This window comes from Trichogramma pretiosum, unplaced genomic scaffold, assembly GCF_000599845.2.
Source record: "Trichogramma pretiosum strain Unisexual culture from Peru unplaced genomic scaffold, Tpre_2.0 scaffold67, whole genome shotgun sequence".
NCBI classification, from domain to species: domain Eukaryota; kingdom Metazoa; phylum Arthropoda; class Insecta; order Hymenoptera; family Trichogrammatidae; genus Trichogramma; species Trichogramma pretiosum.
In genome coordinates, this window is record NW_019641691.1 from 463858 (window position 1) to 484091 (window position 20234).

Genomic DNA, 20234 nt, shown 5'->3' on the forward strand with positions numbered 1-20234 from the left:
GCTGATCTTCTGTTCCAGTCGATCGCCAACTTTTGCAAGGAATCTCGATCGGAGTAAACGTTAATATCCGGTAGAAAAGCGATTGTAAAAAACGTGATTGTTATATATTTTAAGACTCCGAGATACCTTAATTTTTGACGTAATTTTCTAAAATTCTTTTTTAACTGATAATAACATTTACATTCATTGAAATTGCTTGCAAATGGTTGCGATCGACTCGAACAGTAGATCGTTCAACAAAAAAGTAATGACTATCGTTAAAAAATTGTTCAAAGTCAGACAGAAGCGCTGCCTGAGTCTTGGACCTATTGCAAAAGCTGGCGATCAAGTTATTAAGCTATCCTAGGCCATCACAATTATAAAAACGTGATTGTTATATTTTTCAGGACTTCTAGATACCTTAATTTTTCACGCAATTTTTTACAATTCTTGTTTACCGGAAAATAACGTTTACTCCGATCGAAATTCCTTGCAAATGTTGGCGATCGACTCGAACAGAAGATCAGCCAACAAAAAAGGTCATAATCATTAAAAAATTATTCAATGTAAGGCAGACGCGCTGCCAGAGTTTTGGACCTATTGCAAAAGCTGGCGAACAAGTTACTTAGCCATACTAGGCCATCAGAATAATTAAAACGTGATAATTATATTTTTGAAGACTCCTAGATACCTCATTTTTACACGCAATTTTTTTTATTTCTTCTTAACCGGATAATAACGTTTTATTCGATCGAAATTGCTTGCAAAGGTTGGCGATCGACTTGAACAGAAGATCAGCTAACAAAAAAACGGTTATAATCGTTAAAAAATTATTCAATGTAAGACAGACGTGCTGCCTGAGTTTCGGACCTATTGCAAAAGCTGGCGAACAAGTAACTAAGCTATCCTAGGCCATCAGAAAAATTAAAATGTGATTGTTATATTTTTTAAGACTACAAGATGCCTTAATTTTTGACGCAATTTTCTTAAATTCTTTTTTAACTGATAATAACATTTACTTTCATTGAAATTGCTTGCAAATGTTGGCGATCGACTCGAACAGTAGATCATTCAACAAAAAAGTAATGACTATCGTTAAAAAATTGTTCAAAGTCAGACAGAAGCGCTGCCTGAGTCTTGGACCTACTGCAAAAGCTGGCGATTAAGTTAGTCAGCTATCGTAGGCCATCAGAATTATTAAAACGTGATTGTTATATTTTTGAAGACTCCTAGATGCCTTAATTTTTGACGCAATTTTCTTAAATTCTTTTTTAACTGATAATAACATTTACTTTCATTGAAATTGCTTGCAAATGTTGGCGATCGACTCGAACAGTAGATCGTTCAACAAAAAAGTAATGACTATCGTTGAAAAATTGTTCAAAGTCAGGCAGACGCGCTGCCTGGGTCTTGGACCTATTGCAAAAGCTGGCGATCAAGTTATTAAGCTATTCTAGGCCATCAGAATAATTAAAACGTGATTGTTATATTTTTGAAGACTTCTAGATACCTTAATTTTTCACGCAATTTTTTTTTATTTTTTCGTTAACCGGAAAATAACCTTTACTCTGATTGAAATTGCTTGCAAATGTTGGCGCTTGACTCGAACAGAAGATCAGCCAACAAAAAAAAGGTCATAATCATTAAAAAATTATTGAATGTAAGGCAGACGAGCTGCCAGAGTTTTGGACCTATTGCAAAAGCTGGCGATCAAGTTACTAAGCTATCTTAGGCTATGAGAATTAGTGAAACGTGAAAGTTATATTTTTTAAGGCTCCTAGGTACCTTAATTTCTCACTTTATTTTCTATAATTCTTGTTTACCTGATAATAACATTCACTCCTATCGAAATTGCTTGCAAAGGTTGGCGATCGACTCGAACAGTTGATTGGCCAACCAAGAAATGAAGATTATCGTTAAAAAATTATTCAAAGTAACTAAGACGTGCTACCTAAGTATTGGACCTATCGCAAAAGCTGGTGATCGATGAGTACATTTATCTCCATCCATCGCAATGTAGCAAACGCTGTCCTGATACGTTTCAAGACCCCTAGATATCTTTATTTTTCATGGAATTTTCTCAAATTACTGTTTACCTCGAAAAAACGTTCATTCTGATCGACATTACTTGAAAATGTATGCGATCGACTTGAACGTTTGATTTGTCAACAATTTTAGTATTTTATGTGATAAAAATTCATTCAAAGTGATTCAAGTGGTAGAGAAAAATTATATTCTATCTTAACGCGTCTTCGTTGTGTACTCTCTGTCAGAGTTTTATGATCATATCAATCAATTTTATTTCATATTTTTTCTATTATTCAGCATCATGAAGATAAAATTACGCGAAATCATCCCATTTCTTGGGTTACAACTCTATTTTATCATTATTTGTGCATAGCGAAAGACATCGGTTGTGTTGAATGATCGCGCGCGACGCTCAACTAGCGCAGAGGGGTTATGTCGGGTTACCGCAAAAGGACGAGACTTTAATAATTTTTTTCTCGAAAACGGCTCGCAGGATCGAGTACCGCCCATAAGGTTTTATGTTCAGGAGGTCAAAATCTACTACCAAAAAAATTTTCAGCCCATTTAACTGGGACCCACGGTGCCTTGTTAACTTCCCGGGGTCCTTTGTATTTATAAACATTTTTTGCGAAACGTATACATATATGATTGTCTCATCTCAAAGCTTAAACATCGTGAAACGTGCGTACACAATACGGTTGCAGTAGATGACAATAAAAAATCCTAAATTTTATCGTACATAATAGATTATAGAACAATAAGTATGTTCCACTTATTAATATATATTTAAATTACTGTTTACTCACCAAGCACTTCTGAAATTTTCAAAGGAACACGTGTTGATTTATTTATTGTGAATCTATTGACTGGTGTAACTGGTCGAATCGATGGAAAGGAGTAATCGTTCGATGCATATAGAGTACTTTGCCAGTCACAAATTTCCCCAATTTCTTCTATACCTTTTTCTCCTTCAAGTTCTTGAACCTCCAAATCGAAATATTTTTTTGCTCGTCTTTTTACCTTTTCGCAATAGTCTTGAAATACAATTGGACGCTTTTTCATTTTGATCGAATAACCTTTCAGCTCACGTGAACTGTGTATCAATCATAAATGCATACACGTATATATACATACACGCGTCATGTACATAATAATAAAAACAATAGCGATCGATTTTATGACAGACTTGGTTATGCGATTTGATGCATATACAAGCTATCGTATCTGCTCGCTATCGTATCCGTAAGCTTGATTAGTTCGCCTAAAAAAATGTTCGCTTTAGTTTTCTGGGTATCACAGAAAAATACCAGTATAATCGAGGTAAAAAATTTGTGTCCAAATGTTGCTGAAGGAAAAATAACAATGGCAAAGTATAAAGACGGCAATAAATATGAGGCTAGAGTCGTCGTCAAAAGTTGTAAGTAAAACATGTATAGAATCTAATCTACATTGTAAATACAATTTATTTTTCATGGTTTCAATTTATACTTCTTTTATTTTTTTTAGATGATCAACAATACTTGAAAAAAATTATAGTTGACACCAATGGGGATATCATGCAGACGAAAAACAAATCGTCGAAAAAAAATGTCGACAAAAAAGTTCAAGTTCTGAAAGGATTGGGCAAAAAAATCCAAGATATGCCTCACGTCTTGCCACTATCTTCGAACAGCAGTAGCGACGAAGTAAACAGCGACGACGATTTGGGCAGTACCGGTAGTATTTTTTCGGACACTGATCAAGTTAGTATTTTTGACTTGTCGATGAGTAAGTCCGAGTAAGAAATGCCGTTGATTTGCTGTTTTTCATGAATTTTGTTTTCTTAGTTTGAACCTCGCAGGTCCTTCTCCGCTAGTCAGGCAGGAAAAAAGATAGAGCTGCTGAAAGAAAAGAAAAAAAAGGAGGAGAAAAATAAAAGAGAACTAGATGAAGAGAAGGAAACAGAACGAGAGAGCGAGCTGGAGAGAGAGGAAGAATACCAGAGACAGTTGGAGAGAGAGGAAGAATACCAGAGACAGTTGGAGAGAGAAATAGAGCATGAAAAACAGCTGGAGACAAATGATGTGAACGAGAGGGCCAAGAAGGTTTAAAAAAGAATGATTTTTTCCGTTAAGACGATGCCTAGGCCACAATTTTCACCATTCGAGCACATAAAATGTGTATTTTGCGCTCGAGAATCTCTGCGCGATAGCAGCTTCGCAACTTGAGTTTATCGCACGCGCATCAACGCCGAGATAAACAAAAATAACCTCGCAAGCACGAGGAGCCGACTGGCTGTGACTACGGAGCTTGCGCGCACGATAATGACAGGTCGTATAAGGGCGTTTGTAACAAGAGCGGGTACGAATCGGCGAGCGAGCGAGAGAGAGAGAGAGAGAGAGGACGTAAATGGAACGACAACGATGAGCTTTTATTCACTAGCGCGCGGCCGGGGGGGTACGTGGTGGTGGAGGTTATTGAACGTAAGCTCGACGAGTCGTATATGTACCGTATACAGAGCGCTGCAATTCCGCTATATTCTCTTCGCACCGCGCGCTACTTTTTCGGCTGCGCCGCTGCTGCGATTCCGCGCAAGCAAGCAACTATTATAATATCGCTCGCGCTTGGCGCGAAAAGTCTCGCCGAGCTGCCTATTTGTTTGTGCCACAATAACCGAATCGCTCCAACTTCTCCTTCGCGAACTCGAGCACGCCTAATCAATTCTCGCTGGCTATAATACATAGACACTTTGACTGCGCTCAACAGTCAGTCAGTTTTAATGCTAAATAATTGCAATTGTTATTCATTTTCTTGAGATTTTACTTCTCCTCTTGGTTTTTTCACGAACAAATATTTGCTGCGACGATGAGAAAAATATTTCTGAGCTTATGAGTCTTCAAATGAATTTTCGTTATTTATACTAGCTCGTTTAATTACAATAATTCTATAAAGTATCAATTTTATATCGATAAAAAATGAATATATTTTCGTAACTTTTTTTCCGGGCTGATTTTCGAAAAACGGCTCTGTGGGGCCCTTCATATTGTTGCTGTGAACAACTGCACTAAATTTTAGCCAATTTCATCGGGTAGTTTTTCACAGCAACAATGAGGGCTCCACAGAGACGGTTTTTAAAAATCAGTCTAGTAAAAAGTTATTTAAATTTACATTTTTTATTCTTGGTCGATCAAAATCGAGGCTTTGGCCGCCTGACACCTTGAATCATTTTGAAGTCACTGAAATTCCTTTTTTTCCAGAAAAATACAGTTATAGTGCCTATGATCCCAGATGACGAGAGCGAAAAACAAGAAAGAGAACGAGGAGAGGACGAGCAAAATTTGGACTTGGAACGCGAGATAGATCGAGAGATTGAGAAAGGGCGTCAAAAACAAGAAGAGCGCGAAAGAGAACGAGAAAGGGAACGCGAGAGACAAAGAGAATTAGAGAGAGAGCAAGTAAGAGAGCAAGTAAGGGCACGCTTACTTCGAAGAAGAGAACGCGATGGAAGGATCAGAAACGACGAGGATCAGCGTGATAGATCTCCACTATGACAACATCGTCGGTCTCCGTCACCTCCACCAGGAATACCCGAAATTGTTCCAAATCGAAGTATCGGAGACGACGAGCATCGACGTGATAGGTCGCTACCACGAGAAGGTCGTTGGCAACTAGCACCTCCACCAGTTGCATTCAAAGAGGTTACTTGATAATATAATTTTACAATGCAAAATTCACGGATAGTAGAACAATAATTAAAATTTCTTGTTAATTTTTTAGAGGCCGGTAGCAGTTGATCCTTTGGATGACTGTAGAAGAGCAGGAAATGGAGAAGTTCGGCTGTGCAAAGTTTACAATATTTGGATTGATAAGGCCGCTTTAACCTATTTTCAACGTTGGCGCAATAATACACGGCAACTCACTAGGCGCTTGATGAAGAAACTAGTGGGCGAACATAATTTGTTAGATATGTGCGCTCGAGGACGATCTCTTCGAAACAATGGGATACCCGTGGATATTTTTAGTGCCGTTGAATGAAAGTATCAATATCACAAATGTATAATTCAATCATTTTAATAAAATATTATACTTTCCAGTCTACGTCAACTCCAAGTGCACATACCCATTGGACATTGTTGACTTTACCAACGTCGTCAACAACATGGGCTCTTCAATGCGTCATCCCCGCAGATGAATTTTTCCTCGTTTCTCGTTGTTTTAACTTTCTATTAAAACACTGTATTCAATTAAAATATTGTAATTTCTTGACGATTACTAATTTTTTTCGTTTATGAATAAAACATATATTTAATAAATAAATGGATTAAATTCTTTAGTTCGCCTAAAAAAATGTAGAATTTTTAAATTCAATATCAAATTCATTCCTGCGTTAAAATTATTTTTTTTTTTTCAATAAAAAATAGGGATTATAATAATTTCAAATAATTTTTTTCGTTATTTAAAAATTTTATTAGCAATATATGGGCAATGAATTTGCGATGTATGCGCGGGTGTCCATACGCCTCTATAGTTGCAATATATCGGCGATTGACTCGGCGAGACGTCGTCAATCTATTGCAAATATAAATCGCCGATACATTGCACATATATTGCAAATTGCTTCGATTTTTAAGCGGGTGGATTCTTGGCATAGATCAAAGTGTACATTTATACAATGATTACATTGCGGATTAGCATGGTCGTCGGCGTAATTTATTAAAATTAAAGGCGGTCAGTACTTGGCTCGTAACATCTCGCGATCCCGCTTGCTCTTCGCCATCTTGGATTCTTGGCTTGGATTGAAGTGTACATTCATTAAATGATTGCATTGTGGATTTGCATGGCTGTCGTCGTATATCACCAAACTTAAAGGCGGTCAGTACTTGGCTCGGACCACCTCGCGATCCCGCTTGCTCTTTTCTCTTGAAAATTTAGCTAAGATTAGAATGTACATTTATACAATGATTGCATTGCGGATTTGCATGGCTGTCGGCGTATATTAACAAAATTAAAAGCGTTTATTACTTGGCTCGGACCATCTCGTGATCTCGCTTGCTCTCCGCCATCTTGGATTCTTGGCTTAGACTAATGTGTACATTCATACAATGATTGCATTGCGGATTAGCATGGTCGTCAGCGTAATTTATTAAAATTGAAGGCGGTCAGTACTTGGCTGGTAACATCTCGCGATCCCGCTTGCTCTTTGCCATCTAGGATTCTTGGCTTAGATTAAAGTGTGCATTCATTAAATGATTGCATCGTTGATTTGCATGGCTGTCGGCGTATATCAACGAAATTGATGGCGGTCAAAACTTGGTTCGGACCACCTCGCGATCCCACTTGCTCTTCCCTCTTAAAAATTATGCTAAGATTAAAATGTACATTGATACAATGATTGCATTGCGAATTCGCATGGCTGTCGGCGTATATAAAGAAATTAAAAGCGTTTAGTACTTAGCTCGGACTATCTCGCGATCCCGCTTGCTCTCCACCACCTTGGATTCTTGGCTTAGATTAAAGTGTCCATTTATATAATGATTGCATTGCGAATTTGCATGGCTGTCGGCGTAATTTATTAAAATTGAAGGCGGTCAGTCCTGTGCCCCTAACATCTTGTGATCCCGCTTGCTCTCCGCCATCTTGGATTCTCGGCTAAGATTAAAGTGTACATTTATACAATGATTGCATTGCGGATTTTCATGCCTGTCGGCGTATATCAACAAAATTGAAGGCGGTCAGTTCTTGGCTCGGACCATCTCGCGATCCCGCTTGCTCTCCACCACCTTGGATTCTTGGCTTAGATTAAAGTGTCCATTTATACAATGATTGCATTGCAGATTTGCATGGCTGTCGGCGTAATTTATTAAAATTGAAGGCGGTCAGTCCTTTGCCCCTAACATCTTGTGATCATGCTTACTCTCCGCCATCTCAGATTCTTGGCTAAGATTAAAGTGAAATCTACACAATTATTGCATCGCAGATTTGCATGACTGTCGGCGTATATTAACAGAATTGATGGCGGTCAATACTTGGCTCGGACCACCTCGCGATCCCGCTTGCTCTCTGCTCTTTTTGAAATTTAGCTAAGATTGAAGTGAACAGTTATAGAATGATTGCATTGCGAATATTCATGGCTTTTGGCGTATATCAACAAAATTAAAGGCGGTCAGTACTTGGCTCGAACCGTTTCGCGTGTTCCCGCTTGCTCTCCACCATCTTGGATTTTTGGCTTATATTAAAGTGTACATTAATACAATGAATGCATTTCGGACCTGCATGGCTGCCAGCGTATATTAACAAAATTGAAGGCGGTCAGTACTTAGCTCGGACCATTTCGCGTGTTCCCGCTTGCTCTCCACCATCTTGAATTTTTGGCTTATATTAAACTGTATATTGATACAATGAAGGCATTTCGGATCTGCATGGCTGCCAGCGTATATTAACAAAATTTACAGTGGTCAGTACTTGGCTCGGACCATCTCGCGATCCCGCTTGCTCTTTCCTCTTTAGAATTTAGCTTAAACTAGAATGTACATTTATACAATGATTGCATTGCGGAAATTCATGGCTGTTGGCATATATCAACAAAATTAAAGGTGGTCAGTAATTGGCTCGGACCACCTCGCGATCCCGCTTGCTCTCTGCGCTAATTGAAATTTAGCTAAGAATGAAGTGTACATTAATACAATGATTGCATTCCGGATGTGCATGGCTGCCGGTATATGGACCAATTTGAAGGTGGTCAGTACTTGGCTCGGTCCACCTTTCGATCCCGCTTGCTCTCTGCCCTTTTTGAAATTTGGCTTATATTAAACTGTACATTGATACAATGAATGCATTCCGGATCTGCATGGCTGCCCGCGTATATCAACAAAATTAAATGCGGTCAGTACTTGGCTCGGAACATTTCGCGTGTTCTCGCTTGCTCTCTACCATCTTGAATTTTTGGCTTATATTAAAGTGTACATTGATACAATGAATGCATTTCGGATCTGCATGGCTGCCAGCGTATCTTAACAAAACTGAAGGTGGTCAGTACTTGGCTCGGGCACCTCGCGATTATGCTTGCTCTCTGCCCTTTTTGAAATTTGGCTAAGATTTAAGTGTACATTGATACAATGATTGCATTGCGGATATTCATGGCTTTTGGCGTATATCAACAAAATTAAAGGCGGTCAGTACTTGGCTCGGACCATTTCGCGTGTTCCCGCTTGCTCTCCACCATCTTGGATTTTTGGCTAATATTAAAGTGAACATCGATACAATGATTGCATTTTGGATCTGTATGGCTGCCGGCGTATATTAACAAAATTGAAGGCGGTCAGTACTTAGCTCGGACCATTTCGCGTGTTCCCGCTTGCTCTCCACCATCTTGGATTTTTGGCTAATATTAAAGTGAACATCGATACAATGATTGCATTTTGGATCTGTATGGCTGCCGGCGTATATTAACAAAATTGAAGGCGGTCAGTACTTAGCTCGGACCATTTCGCGTGTTCCCGCTTGCTCTCCACCATCTTGGATTTTTGGCTAATATTAAAGTGAACATCGATACAATGATTGCATTTTGGATCTGTATGGCTGCCGGCGTATATTAACAAAATTGAAGGCGGTCAGTACTTAGCTCGGACCATTTCGCGTGTTCCCGCTTGCTCTCCACCATCTTAGATTCTTGGCTAAGATTAAAGTGAAATTTACATAATGATTGCATTGCGGATTTGCATGGCTGTCGGCGTATATTAACAGAATTGATGGCGGTCAATACTTGGCTCGGACCACCTCGCGATCCCGCTTGCTCTTTTCTCTTTAGAATTTAGCTTAAACTAGAATGTACATTTATACAATGATTGCATTGCGGAAATTTATGGCTGTTGGCATATATCAACAAAATTAAAGATGGTCAGTAATTGGCTCGGACCACCTCGCGATCCCGCTTGCTCTCTGCGCTAATTGAAATTTAGCTAAGAATGAAGTGTACATCAATACAATGATTGCATTCCGGATGTGCATGGCTGCCGGTATATGGACCAATTTGAAGGTGGTCAGTACTTGGCTCGGACCATCTCGCGATCCCGCTTGCTCTCTGCCCTTTTTGGAATTTGGCTTATATTAAACTGTACATTGATACAATGAATGCATTCCGGATCTGCATGGCTGCCCGCGTATATCAACAAAATTAAATGCGGTCAGTACTTGGCTCGGAACATTTCGCGTGTTCTCGCTTGCTCTCTACCATCTTGAATTTTTGGCTTATATTAAAGTGTACATTGATACAATGAATGCATTTCGGATCTGCATGGCTGCCAGCGTATCTTAACAAAACTGAAGGTGGTCAGTACTTGGCTCGGGCACCTCGCGATTATGCTTGCTCTCTGCCCTTTTTGAAATTTGGCTAAGATTTAAGTGTACATTGATACAATGATTGCATTGCGGATATTCATGGCTTTTGGCGTATATCAACAAAATTAAAGGCGGTCAGTACTTGGCTCGGACCATTTCGCGTGTTCCCGCTTGCTCTCCACCATCTTGGATTTTTGGCTAATATTAAAGTGAACATCGATACAATGATTGCATTTTGGATCTGTATGGCTGCCGGCGTATATTAACAAAATTGAAGGCGGTCAGTACTTAGCTCGGACCATTTCGCGTGTTCCCGCTTGCTCTCCACCATCTTGGATTTTTGGCTAATATTAAAGTGAACATCGATACAATGATTGCATTTTGGATCTGTATGGCTGCCGGCGTATATTAACAAAATTGAAGGCGGTCAGTACTTAGCTCGGACCATTTCGCGTGTTCCCGCTTGCTCTCCACCATCTTGGATTTTTGGCTAATATTAAAGTGAACATCGATACGATGATTGCATTTTGGATCTGTATGACTGCCAGCGTATATTAACAAAATTGAAGGTGGTCAGTACTTGGCTCGGGCACCTCGCGATTCCGCTTACTCTCCACCATCTTGAATTTTTGGCTTATATTAAACTGTATATTGATACAATGAAGGCATTTCGGATCTGCATGGCTGCCAGCGTATATTCACAAAATTGAAGGTGGTCAGTACTTGGCTCGGGCACCTCGCAATTCCGCTTGCTCTCTGCCCTTTTTGAAATTTGGCTTATATCAAACTGTACATTGATACAATGAATGCATTCCGGATCTGTATGGCTGCCCGCGTATATCAACAAAATTAAATGCGGTCAGTACTTGGCTCGGACCATTTCGCGTGTTCCCGCTTGCTCTCCACCATCTTGGATTTTTGGCTAATATTAAAGTGAACATCGATACGATGATTGCATTTTGGATCTGTATGACTGCCAGCGTATATTAACAAAATTGAAGGTGGTCAGTACTTGGCTCGGGCACCTCGCGATTCCGCTTACTCTCCACCATCTTGAATTTTTGGCTTATATTAAACTGTATATTGATACAATGAAGGCATTTCGGATCTGCATGGCTGCCAGCGTATATTCACAAAATTGAAGGTGGTCAGTACTTGGCTCGGGCACCTCGCAATTCCGCTTGCTCTCTGCCCTTTTTGAAATTTGGCTTATATCAAACTGTACATTGATACAATGAATGCATTCCGGATCTGTATGGCTGCCCGCGTATATCAACAAAATTAAATGCGGTCAGTACTTGGCTCGGACCATTTCGCGTGTTCCCGCTTGCTCTCCACCATCTTGGATTTTTGGCTAATATTAAAGTGAACATCGATACAATGATTGCATTTTGGATCTGTATGACTGCCAGCGTATATTAACAAAATTGAAGGCGGTCAGTACTTGGCTCGGGCACCTCGCGATTCCGCTTACTCTCCACCATCTTGAATTTTTGGCTTATATTAAACTGTATATTGATACAATGAAGGCATTTCGGATCTGCATGGCTGCCAGCGTATATTCACAAAATTGAAGGTGGTCAGTACTTGGCTCGGGCACCTCGCAATTCCGCTTGCTCTCTGCCCTTTTTGAAATTTGGCTTATATCAAACTGTACATTGATACAATGAATGCATTCCGGATCTGTATGGCTGCCCGCGTATATCAACAAAATTAAATGCGGTCAGTACTTGGCTCGGACCATTTCGCGTGTTCCCGCTTGCTCTCCACCATCTTGGATTTTTGGCTAATATTAAAGTGAACATCGATACAATGATTGCATTTTGGATCTGTATGGCTGCCGGCGTATATTAACAAAATTGAAGGCGGTCAGTACTTAGCTCGGACCATTTCGCGTGTTCCCGCTTGCTCTCCACCATCTTAGATTCTTGGCTAAGATTAAAGTGAAATTTACATAATGATTGCATTGCGGATTTGCATGGCTGTCGGCGTATATTAACAGAATTGATGGCGGTCAATACTTGGCTCGGACCACCTCGCGATCCCGCTTGCTCTTTTCTCTTTAGAATTTAGCTTAAACTAGAATGTACATTTATACAATGATTGCATTGCGGAAATTTATGGCTGTTGGCATATATCAACAAAATTAAAGATGGTCAGTAATTGGCTCGGACCACCTCGCGATCCCGCTTGCTCTCTGCGCTAATTGAAATTTAGCTAAGAATGAAGTGTACATCAATACAATGATTGCATTCCGGATGTGCATGGCTGCCGGTATATGGACCAATTTGAAGGTGGTCAGTACTTGGCTCGGACCATCACGCGATCCCGCTTGCTCTCTGCCCTTTTTTGAAATTTGGCTAATATTAAAGTGTAGTGTCTAATCAACTAGATAAATGGGACCTAGTCGAGTGCGATTCTGGTCGATCATAATCTCACACACGCCCTTAGCGGATCGAACCGTGACTTATAAGTTGCGCGTTTTTATTACTAAGCAACCTTGTTTTTTTTTGGATGCTGCAGTTTGGTCTGGCCTGAATGGCGGTGGAACCACAACAGAAGGTCTTTTTGGAGGGTGGAGTGTTTACACTCCTTCTGCCCATGAGCGAGGACGAACGGTTAGTCTGCCCGGCCTGCCCTGCGCGCCATGGATACTCTGGTAACTTGAAGATAGAAAATCTTCTACGGCATCACAAGGAATGTCATGCTGATGCCGCGGTCGTCTTTTAGTGCTGGGGATGCGGTTATGCCGCACCTCCTGATGGGTGTTACCTCCGTAGTGAGGTAACGAAGCACTTTGGCGACCGCCTGCTGGAGTTCCATGGTGTGCGTGCGGGTCTGGCGGACCCTGCTTGACAAGCTGGGAATTGTGAGGAGCTTTGGGGTGATCAATCGTCGGCTGAGCGACACAACAATCGTCGCAGGGCTGCTGCTTAGCGTGCTCGCACGCTATCTCCAGCACCAGCCCAGAGCGGAGAAGTTAGCCTCGCACCAGACGGTGACGCGGTTGTGTCGCCACGGCGCGGGGTTGTATTTCCGCCAGAGCACGGGGGCTGGCCCCCAGCGCAACAGCCGGTGATGGTGAACCCCCGAAGCTTACCCGCATTTCCTAGCTCTTCCTCGGGAACGGGTATGGAGCCCGATCCGCCGCCTTCCCCCCCTTCCCCCGATGCCCTTATGCCTGATCCGACTTGTCCCGTCCGGCTGCTCTCAGCGGCCGAGGACCCTGTCAGTCAACCAGCGGTGAGGCGGCGAGCAAATCCGGAGGGTGCCCGGGGACCGAATCCTGAGCGCAATGCGCAGAGGGAGTTGGTCACTTAGTTGCGCGCCATTTCTTCCTCAGACCAGCTCGAGGAGGTCATGGGTCGTGTCAATACCTTTTTGGCCCGGCTCACCAGTAGACGCGAGCCAATCCCTTGCCGTCAGCGTAATGTCCCCCCGAGACCGGTCGATCGGACTACAGAAGAATAGAGGCTCCAGCGACTCTATCGTCTTAATAAGAAGAGGGCAGACCAGCAGATACTCGCAGGTCTCAATCGGACCTGCGAAGTAAATATAGCAAACACAGAACGATTCTTCACGAATCTGGCTGCCCATAGAGTCGCTGGAGAGGAATGGCCGAACTTGTTCGATCGACCTGGTCCACCCCCGGAAAGCACTGAACATCTGTGCAGGCCCATTGAGATCGGTGAAGTACACGCGTGCCTCGGAAGACGGGCGAATGCTTTGCTCGGTCCAGACGGCGTTACGTACAACGATTTCAAGAGGGCCGATCCGGGGTCCCGTGTGCTGGCTGCGTTGTTTGACGCGGTTTGGCGTACGGAAGGGGTCCCCTCTTGTTGGAGTGAGTCGAACACCATACTCCTCTACAAGAAGGGTGACCCGGGCAATATTGGCAATTGGCGTCCGATATCCCTCGCAGATACGGTGCCAAAGCTATTCGCGGCGGTTTTGGCGGACAGGGTCAAGGAATGGGCCATGACCAATGCTGTTTACAGCAAATCCCAAAAGGGTTTTTTGCAGTTCGAGGGTTGCTACGAACACAATTTCATCTTGCAGGAAATCCTGAGGGAAGCCAAGGACCGGAAGAGAGAGGTAGTGGTGGCTTGGTTGGATTTAAGCAATGCTTTTCCATCCTTGCCCCATTCCTCGATCTTTCGGGCCCTTGAGGGTCACAGCATGCCATTAAATGTGAGGAACGTCATCTCCTCCCTTTACGCGGACATGAGGGCGAGGGTACAGGTGGCTAGCGGTAGCACAAATCCCATCCGCATCCGCTCTGGAGTTCGTCAGGGGTGCTCGTTGAGCCCGGATGTGTTTAACCTGAACCTTGAGGTCGTGCTTCGATGCATGGCCAATACAGGGGAAGGTTACACATTCGGTGACGTGCGCTTTAACAACTTTGCGTACGCCGACGATATGGCACTCGTCTGTGACTCCATGGGTGGTATGTGGAGGCTGCTGGAGGCAGCTGAATTGGGAGCGACAGCTGTTGGACTAAAATTTAATGTAGCAAAATGTGCGACTCTCCACATCGTGGATGGTCAGGTCCGACGCTCCTCGCTCTCAATTCAGGGACAGCTGATCCCGGTGCAAGACGCCGCCGACGCCTATGAGCATCTAGGCATCCCTACAGGTTACCAGGTGAAACAAACACCCGTTAACACCATACGGGGCCTTCTCAACGATGCACATTTCATCCATACTTTCCTGCTTGCCCCACGGCAGAAGCTGGACGCGGTTAGCACCTTTTTGCTTCCGCGTCTAGACTTCATAATGCAGGGAGGTAAAGTCGAGAAAGGGTACCTGAGCGAGGCAGACAAGATCCTAAAGAAACTAGCCCGACAATGGCTAAGTCTTCCCCAGAGGGCCAGTGCGGAGCTGATCTTCCTCCCTCCGTCACAGGGGGGGTGGAGGTCTGATCCCGCTGGCCGATCTATACTATGTAATTACCGTGGCTCACGCATACAGAATTCTGTATTGCGCTGATGCCGCGGTAAGCAACTTAGAAAAAATTTGGCTGGGGAAGACGGAGAGGGCTCAGAGGCAGGCCACTAACACCGACATGGCCGCCTACCTCTCCAGTGACCCTGGGATGCCTCGCTCCAGCGCTCGGACCTCGTTCTGGGCGCAGGTACGCGCTTCAGTCGCAAGACTTAGGAAAAAGCTTGGACTGAAGTGGAGATGGTGCTCCGAGCAGGAGACGTTTCACCTGGACTGCGGGGACGGTGCAGCGTTCTCTGTCTCGCCGGGCCAAAAACATCAGGATGCGGCAATGCTGCGGAAGTGCCTGGTTGAGCACTATGCGGGATCACTACTTGCTAAAAAAGATCAAGGCAAGAGTTTCGAGGTCCTCCGGAAGTCCAAAGTGTCTAATCACTTTCTCCGGAGTGGCAGGAATACCCGCTTCTGCGACTGGCTCTTAATCCATCACGCTAGACTCAATGTCCTCCCTGTCAATTCAACCTTGCGTTGGCTGACGGGGGCGTACAAGAGATGTCGCAGATGTGGGGCTCCATCCGAAACGCTCCCGCATGTGCTTAACCATTGCACTGTACACTCAGCGGCACGACAGAGACGGCACAATAACGTCCAGGATCGGCTTGTGAAGGCATGTGCTCGCAACCCCTGCCCGATCTACGTGAACCACTCCGTTCAGGGAGTCCACGGCACGCTGGCGACTTTAAGACCTGATATCGTCCTTAGGGACGAGATCCATCGCTGCATCCTCATCGTCGATGTATGTATCTCCTTCGAGAATCGGCTAGTGGCTTTTACTGAGGCCCATGAGGAAAAGCGTACAAAGTACGCCGCCCTAGCCGAACAGCTCCGGGGCCAGGGATACACGGTAGATGTGGATGCCTTTGTCGTGGGCGCCTTGGGTTTATGGGACGGTCGCAATGAGGCTGTCCTGAATCGTCTTGGAGTAAGCAGTCGCTTACTCCGCTCGGCTTCGCCTCGGCGTCATAACCCGCACGCACGGAAATTCAACTTTCGTGCCATTTGATGTAATCTACTATTATGTACTTTTATGCAATTTAATGCTATTTCACATTTTTAAGGGGTATATAAATTATAAATTTAATTTTTAAGTACAAATTTGAATGTTACATCAAATAGAAATAGAAATATATAATCATTCAAGCCCCCTTTGAGCCCTTAAGGGGGGAAAGGTACCTTAGATCTACATTTATGAAAAATTTATTAAAAATGAAGAAAAAAATTTTTTTAGAACATACAGAGAAAACTCTGTTTTTTCACTTTTTTTAAAGTTTTTTACTCTGGAAAATGAAAATTGAGGTCCCAGTCACCATAGAATCCTCCTCGATAAAGCAAGCCCACAGTCCTGACAGGTACCCATGTGTCGTAGGTTCCAGCTAGAACCGATGGTTCAATCATGGCCATTGGGGTCTCCTTTTGATCATTTGATGTGTGGTTACAAACGCAAGCACTTTCCGATTTTTCACTTAGTTATACACAATTTGCCAGCCACATATACACATTTATTCATTAATATATATGATAAAATGACAGATTATGCTACAATATATCCTGAAAAAGTGCTTATTTGTCCCAATACCTTTGAAAGTGCTTGCGTTTGTAGCCATTCTCATGAAGAACAATCCCTGGAAATTTCAGCTCATTTGCTCAAACGGTTCACATGGAAAGTTACGAAAACAAAGCAATTTTGAGACGAAACGTAACTGCCCAAGAGTTAAAAAAAACAAAAATACACCAATATATGTCATAATGATACTCTCATATCACTGAGGCTGCTTTAAACTTTTTGGACAATAAAAAACAGTAATTCAACTTGAATTTTCAACATATTAGACCCACAAAAACAATGTTCAATTATCCCAGACAGACACACAAAACCAAATGCGACAATTTCATCACTACATTTTATAAGTTGTACTAAAATGTTAGTATACGCTAATATGAGTTTTATGTGGAAACTGGTAACTAAGTTGATTATGTCCAAATACACTTTTCACACAAATATACACAATCTCACATTTGAACTTGAACTCAGTCCTCTACCTATTCACTCTTATTCATAATTAATTATTGGATCTATAGTTGGAAATAAAATCACTCAAAATTGATCAATTATGACTAATCTTGTACATCTTATGCAAAATACAATAATATACATGAAACAGTCATGTACACATACAAAAAGTACAGTGACATACATGTACACTGATGTATATATGTCAATTTACATATGTAGTGCTGTATTTCTTGAATTTGAACTGCTAAAAATGTCACATTTTCATAAAAAGCTATTGAAACATCTTCATAGCTTTATTATGAAACACTATGTAAAGTTTCAAAGTTATAACTTCAATGCAGATGAACTTTTTTCACTTTCAAAAAAATGTAATTTTTAGCCTCTGGAAAATCAAGAAGCAGTCAGCAGACTGTTATTGACATTTGATCCGGGCTCGCGCACGAAACAGATAGAGACAGAAGATATGCCGAAACTCACGTGCTGCGATTGGTGGCGTTACTGTACACCTATAGCCATGTGAACAAACTAATTTCTGCTAGATGTACTCTAACCAAAAAATAAAACCAGTATCAATAGATGGCACTACCGACTTATGAAAGTCTCGAGATTCATGAGAGAATGTCAACGATATATCTTTGAGTCGTTTCATTCATTTTTTCCAAATAATCGTAAAAGTATCGGTACTAAATAGGCTGTACATCACGGCTGTACATACAGTTAAAATTTTAAAATCCCGATCACGGCACTGGAAAGCTGAGGAAAAATCCTATCAAAAAAGTCAATAATAAAATTTTTTTTTTTTTTAAATTCAAGGTACCTTTCCCCCTTAATAAAACAAATATACATGCATACTAATATTATTTTAAAAAACTAACCTTTTTTGCCTTTCCAACCTGCTGAATTTTTCAATTTAATAATATTATTGAAATTATAATAATTTCAACAATATAGTCGTTGACAACGATCAAAATATTTCACACGTATGGCACCATTTTCGTCAAAACAACGCGAACTTGTGTACACTTTAAAATGTAATTAACCTAAACAAATCTTTGTTCTCTCTTGTTGTAAAGAAAAGTGATGCGAGGTCGTTACTCGTCAATGACGTCATGAAGTAAGTTGCAAACTGAGTTGGTTTCAGTGGGCTCTACCGTCGCCGTTCATAGTCTGTGCAAGATAAGCGCCGCAAGTGGCAAGACTCTGAAACATTTGAGCCACAGTTGAGCGGGCAGCGATGTATGCGCGCGAAGAAGTTTTCAAATTTTTAACCCGCGGCGGCTGCTGACGTATGTGCCGCGTCCATAACGCACGCGAAACTGTTTTAAAGTTTTGAAGTTAATTAATTTAATATATAGTAAATGGTTGTTTTATAATTATTATATATATAAATTTACTATACTAAATAGTCAACACTATATTATAGAACACTTTTAAATTTTATAAGTCATTACAATTACTATAAGTAATAAAATTATTTATTAAATATTTACACGACTAAATAATCAATCTCTCGTTTTTAACTTGTCTAACGTAACGTATTTAAATTAATACAGTGAAACAAACACTTCAATGTTAGAAATGACTACCGCTTTTAAAGCTTATTATAATGTAAAAGTTACTACTGCTTTTAAAAACTTAACAAATAAAAACTTTTTTTTCTTCAAGTAGTTGATAGATAGCAGCCTATTCGGGTCTGGTGTGTCTCTTCGGGGTTTTGTTGCCATTAATCAGTATAATGGGTGATATTGGTTCTCTTTCGTCGTCTTTACGAATGCAGGATGAATCAGAACATACAATCGTACAAGGTGCTGAAGTAAAGCAAAACAATAGTTATAAGTTAGATTAAAAAATATAATTAGTTATTATTATTATTATAAGTAGGTTAGATTGTACGTTACCGTTCTTTTTTATTTCTCCTGTGAGGAGGACAGGAGTTCCTTTATTAAACAAAATTGGCGTATAATTATTTATATGCACTGATATTTTGAATTCGCCATCTCCAACAGCTCCAGACCCATAAGAACCATTATCGAATTTGCTGGACACAGTAACAAACATGGTTTTCATATATCCTTTGAGAACTATAAAATTAGAAAAATGAATAAATTAGCCCATAATTGTCTAGTGCATAAATAAAATTTATTTTATAATATTAAGTATAAAAATCTTACTAATAGGGCCAGCATTGTTACTTTGTCTTTTTCAAGTTTTTGAACAGTTATTCAAAAAATAAACACTGTAGCTCAATTGGTATACTATGCAAGTCTCAAATAGCGAACCAATTTGAGCTAAAATTAAAATACTTTACTATAAGTATTGATGCAAAAGATTGAAATAAAACTTTTATATTATTAAACTCATTGTTCCTTCTTTTTCATCCATTTTTGACACTTCATTGATTATGTTTTAAGTGCCAGATTACCTCATCAATGATGCTGGAAGTCGCCAATGATAAAGATAAATAAATAATGTGATTTGGCGATGATACAATCAGTTATGCTTCTTTTTCTTTTCCCCAATAACTTAACACAGTTGCTTTTCTGCATTTGTAAATTGAGCGTGTCAACAGTTTAACAGTGCTTTAAAAGTGTGAATTTATTGTGTTAAGTTATTGGGGAAAAGAAAAAGAAGCATAACTGATTGTATCATCGCCAAATCACATTATTTATTTATCTTTATCATTGGCGACTTCCAGCATCATTGATGAGGTAATCTGGCACTTAAAACATAATCAATGAAGTGTCAAAAATGGATGAAAAAGAAGGAACAATGAGTTTAATAATATAAAAGTTTTATTTCAATCTTTTGCATCAATACTTATAGTAAAGTATTTTAATTTTAGCTCAAATTGGTTCGCTCTTTGAGACTTGCATAGTATACCAATTGAGCTACA

The 20234-nt window shown here is 40.9% G+C and overlaps 1 protein-coding gene across 1 annotated transcript; it reads right to left on the bottom strand.

The window, feature by feature from the left end:
* Nucleotides 1–19024: 19024 nt before the first annotated feature.
* Nucleotides 19025–19723, bottom strand: LOC111694298. Its single transcript, XM_023461881.1, has 3 exons — nucleotides 19699–19723; nucleotides 19240–19422; nucleotides 19025–19149 (listed from the first exon to the last, which is right to left on the bottom strand). Exons 1-3 carry the CDS (start codon nucleotides 19721–19723, stop codon nucleotides 19025–19027), a joined length of 333 nt encoding a protein of 110 aa, XP_023317649.1.
* Between the last annotated feature and the right edge of the window lie 511 nt (nucleotides 19724–20234).

Excerpts from the sequence above, each read along its gene's own strand:
- LOC111694298 (XM_023461881.1), bottom strand. The coding sequence starts at position 19,723 with ATGGATGAAAAAGAAGGAACAATGA. Across the intron at positions 19,423-19,698 it reads TGAAAAAGAAGGAACAATGA|TTCTCAAAGGATATATGAAA; the intron begins GTTTAATAATAT and ends CTAATTTTATAG. Across the intron at positions 19,150-19,239 it reads AGGAGAAATAAAAAAGAACG|CACCTTGTACGATTGTATGT; the intron begins GTAACGTACAAT and ends GCTTTACTTCAG.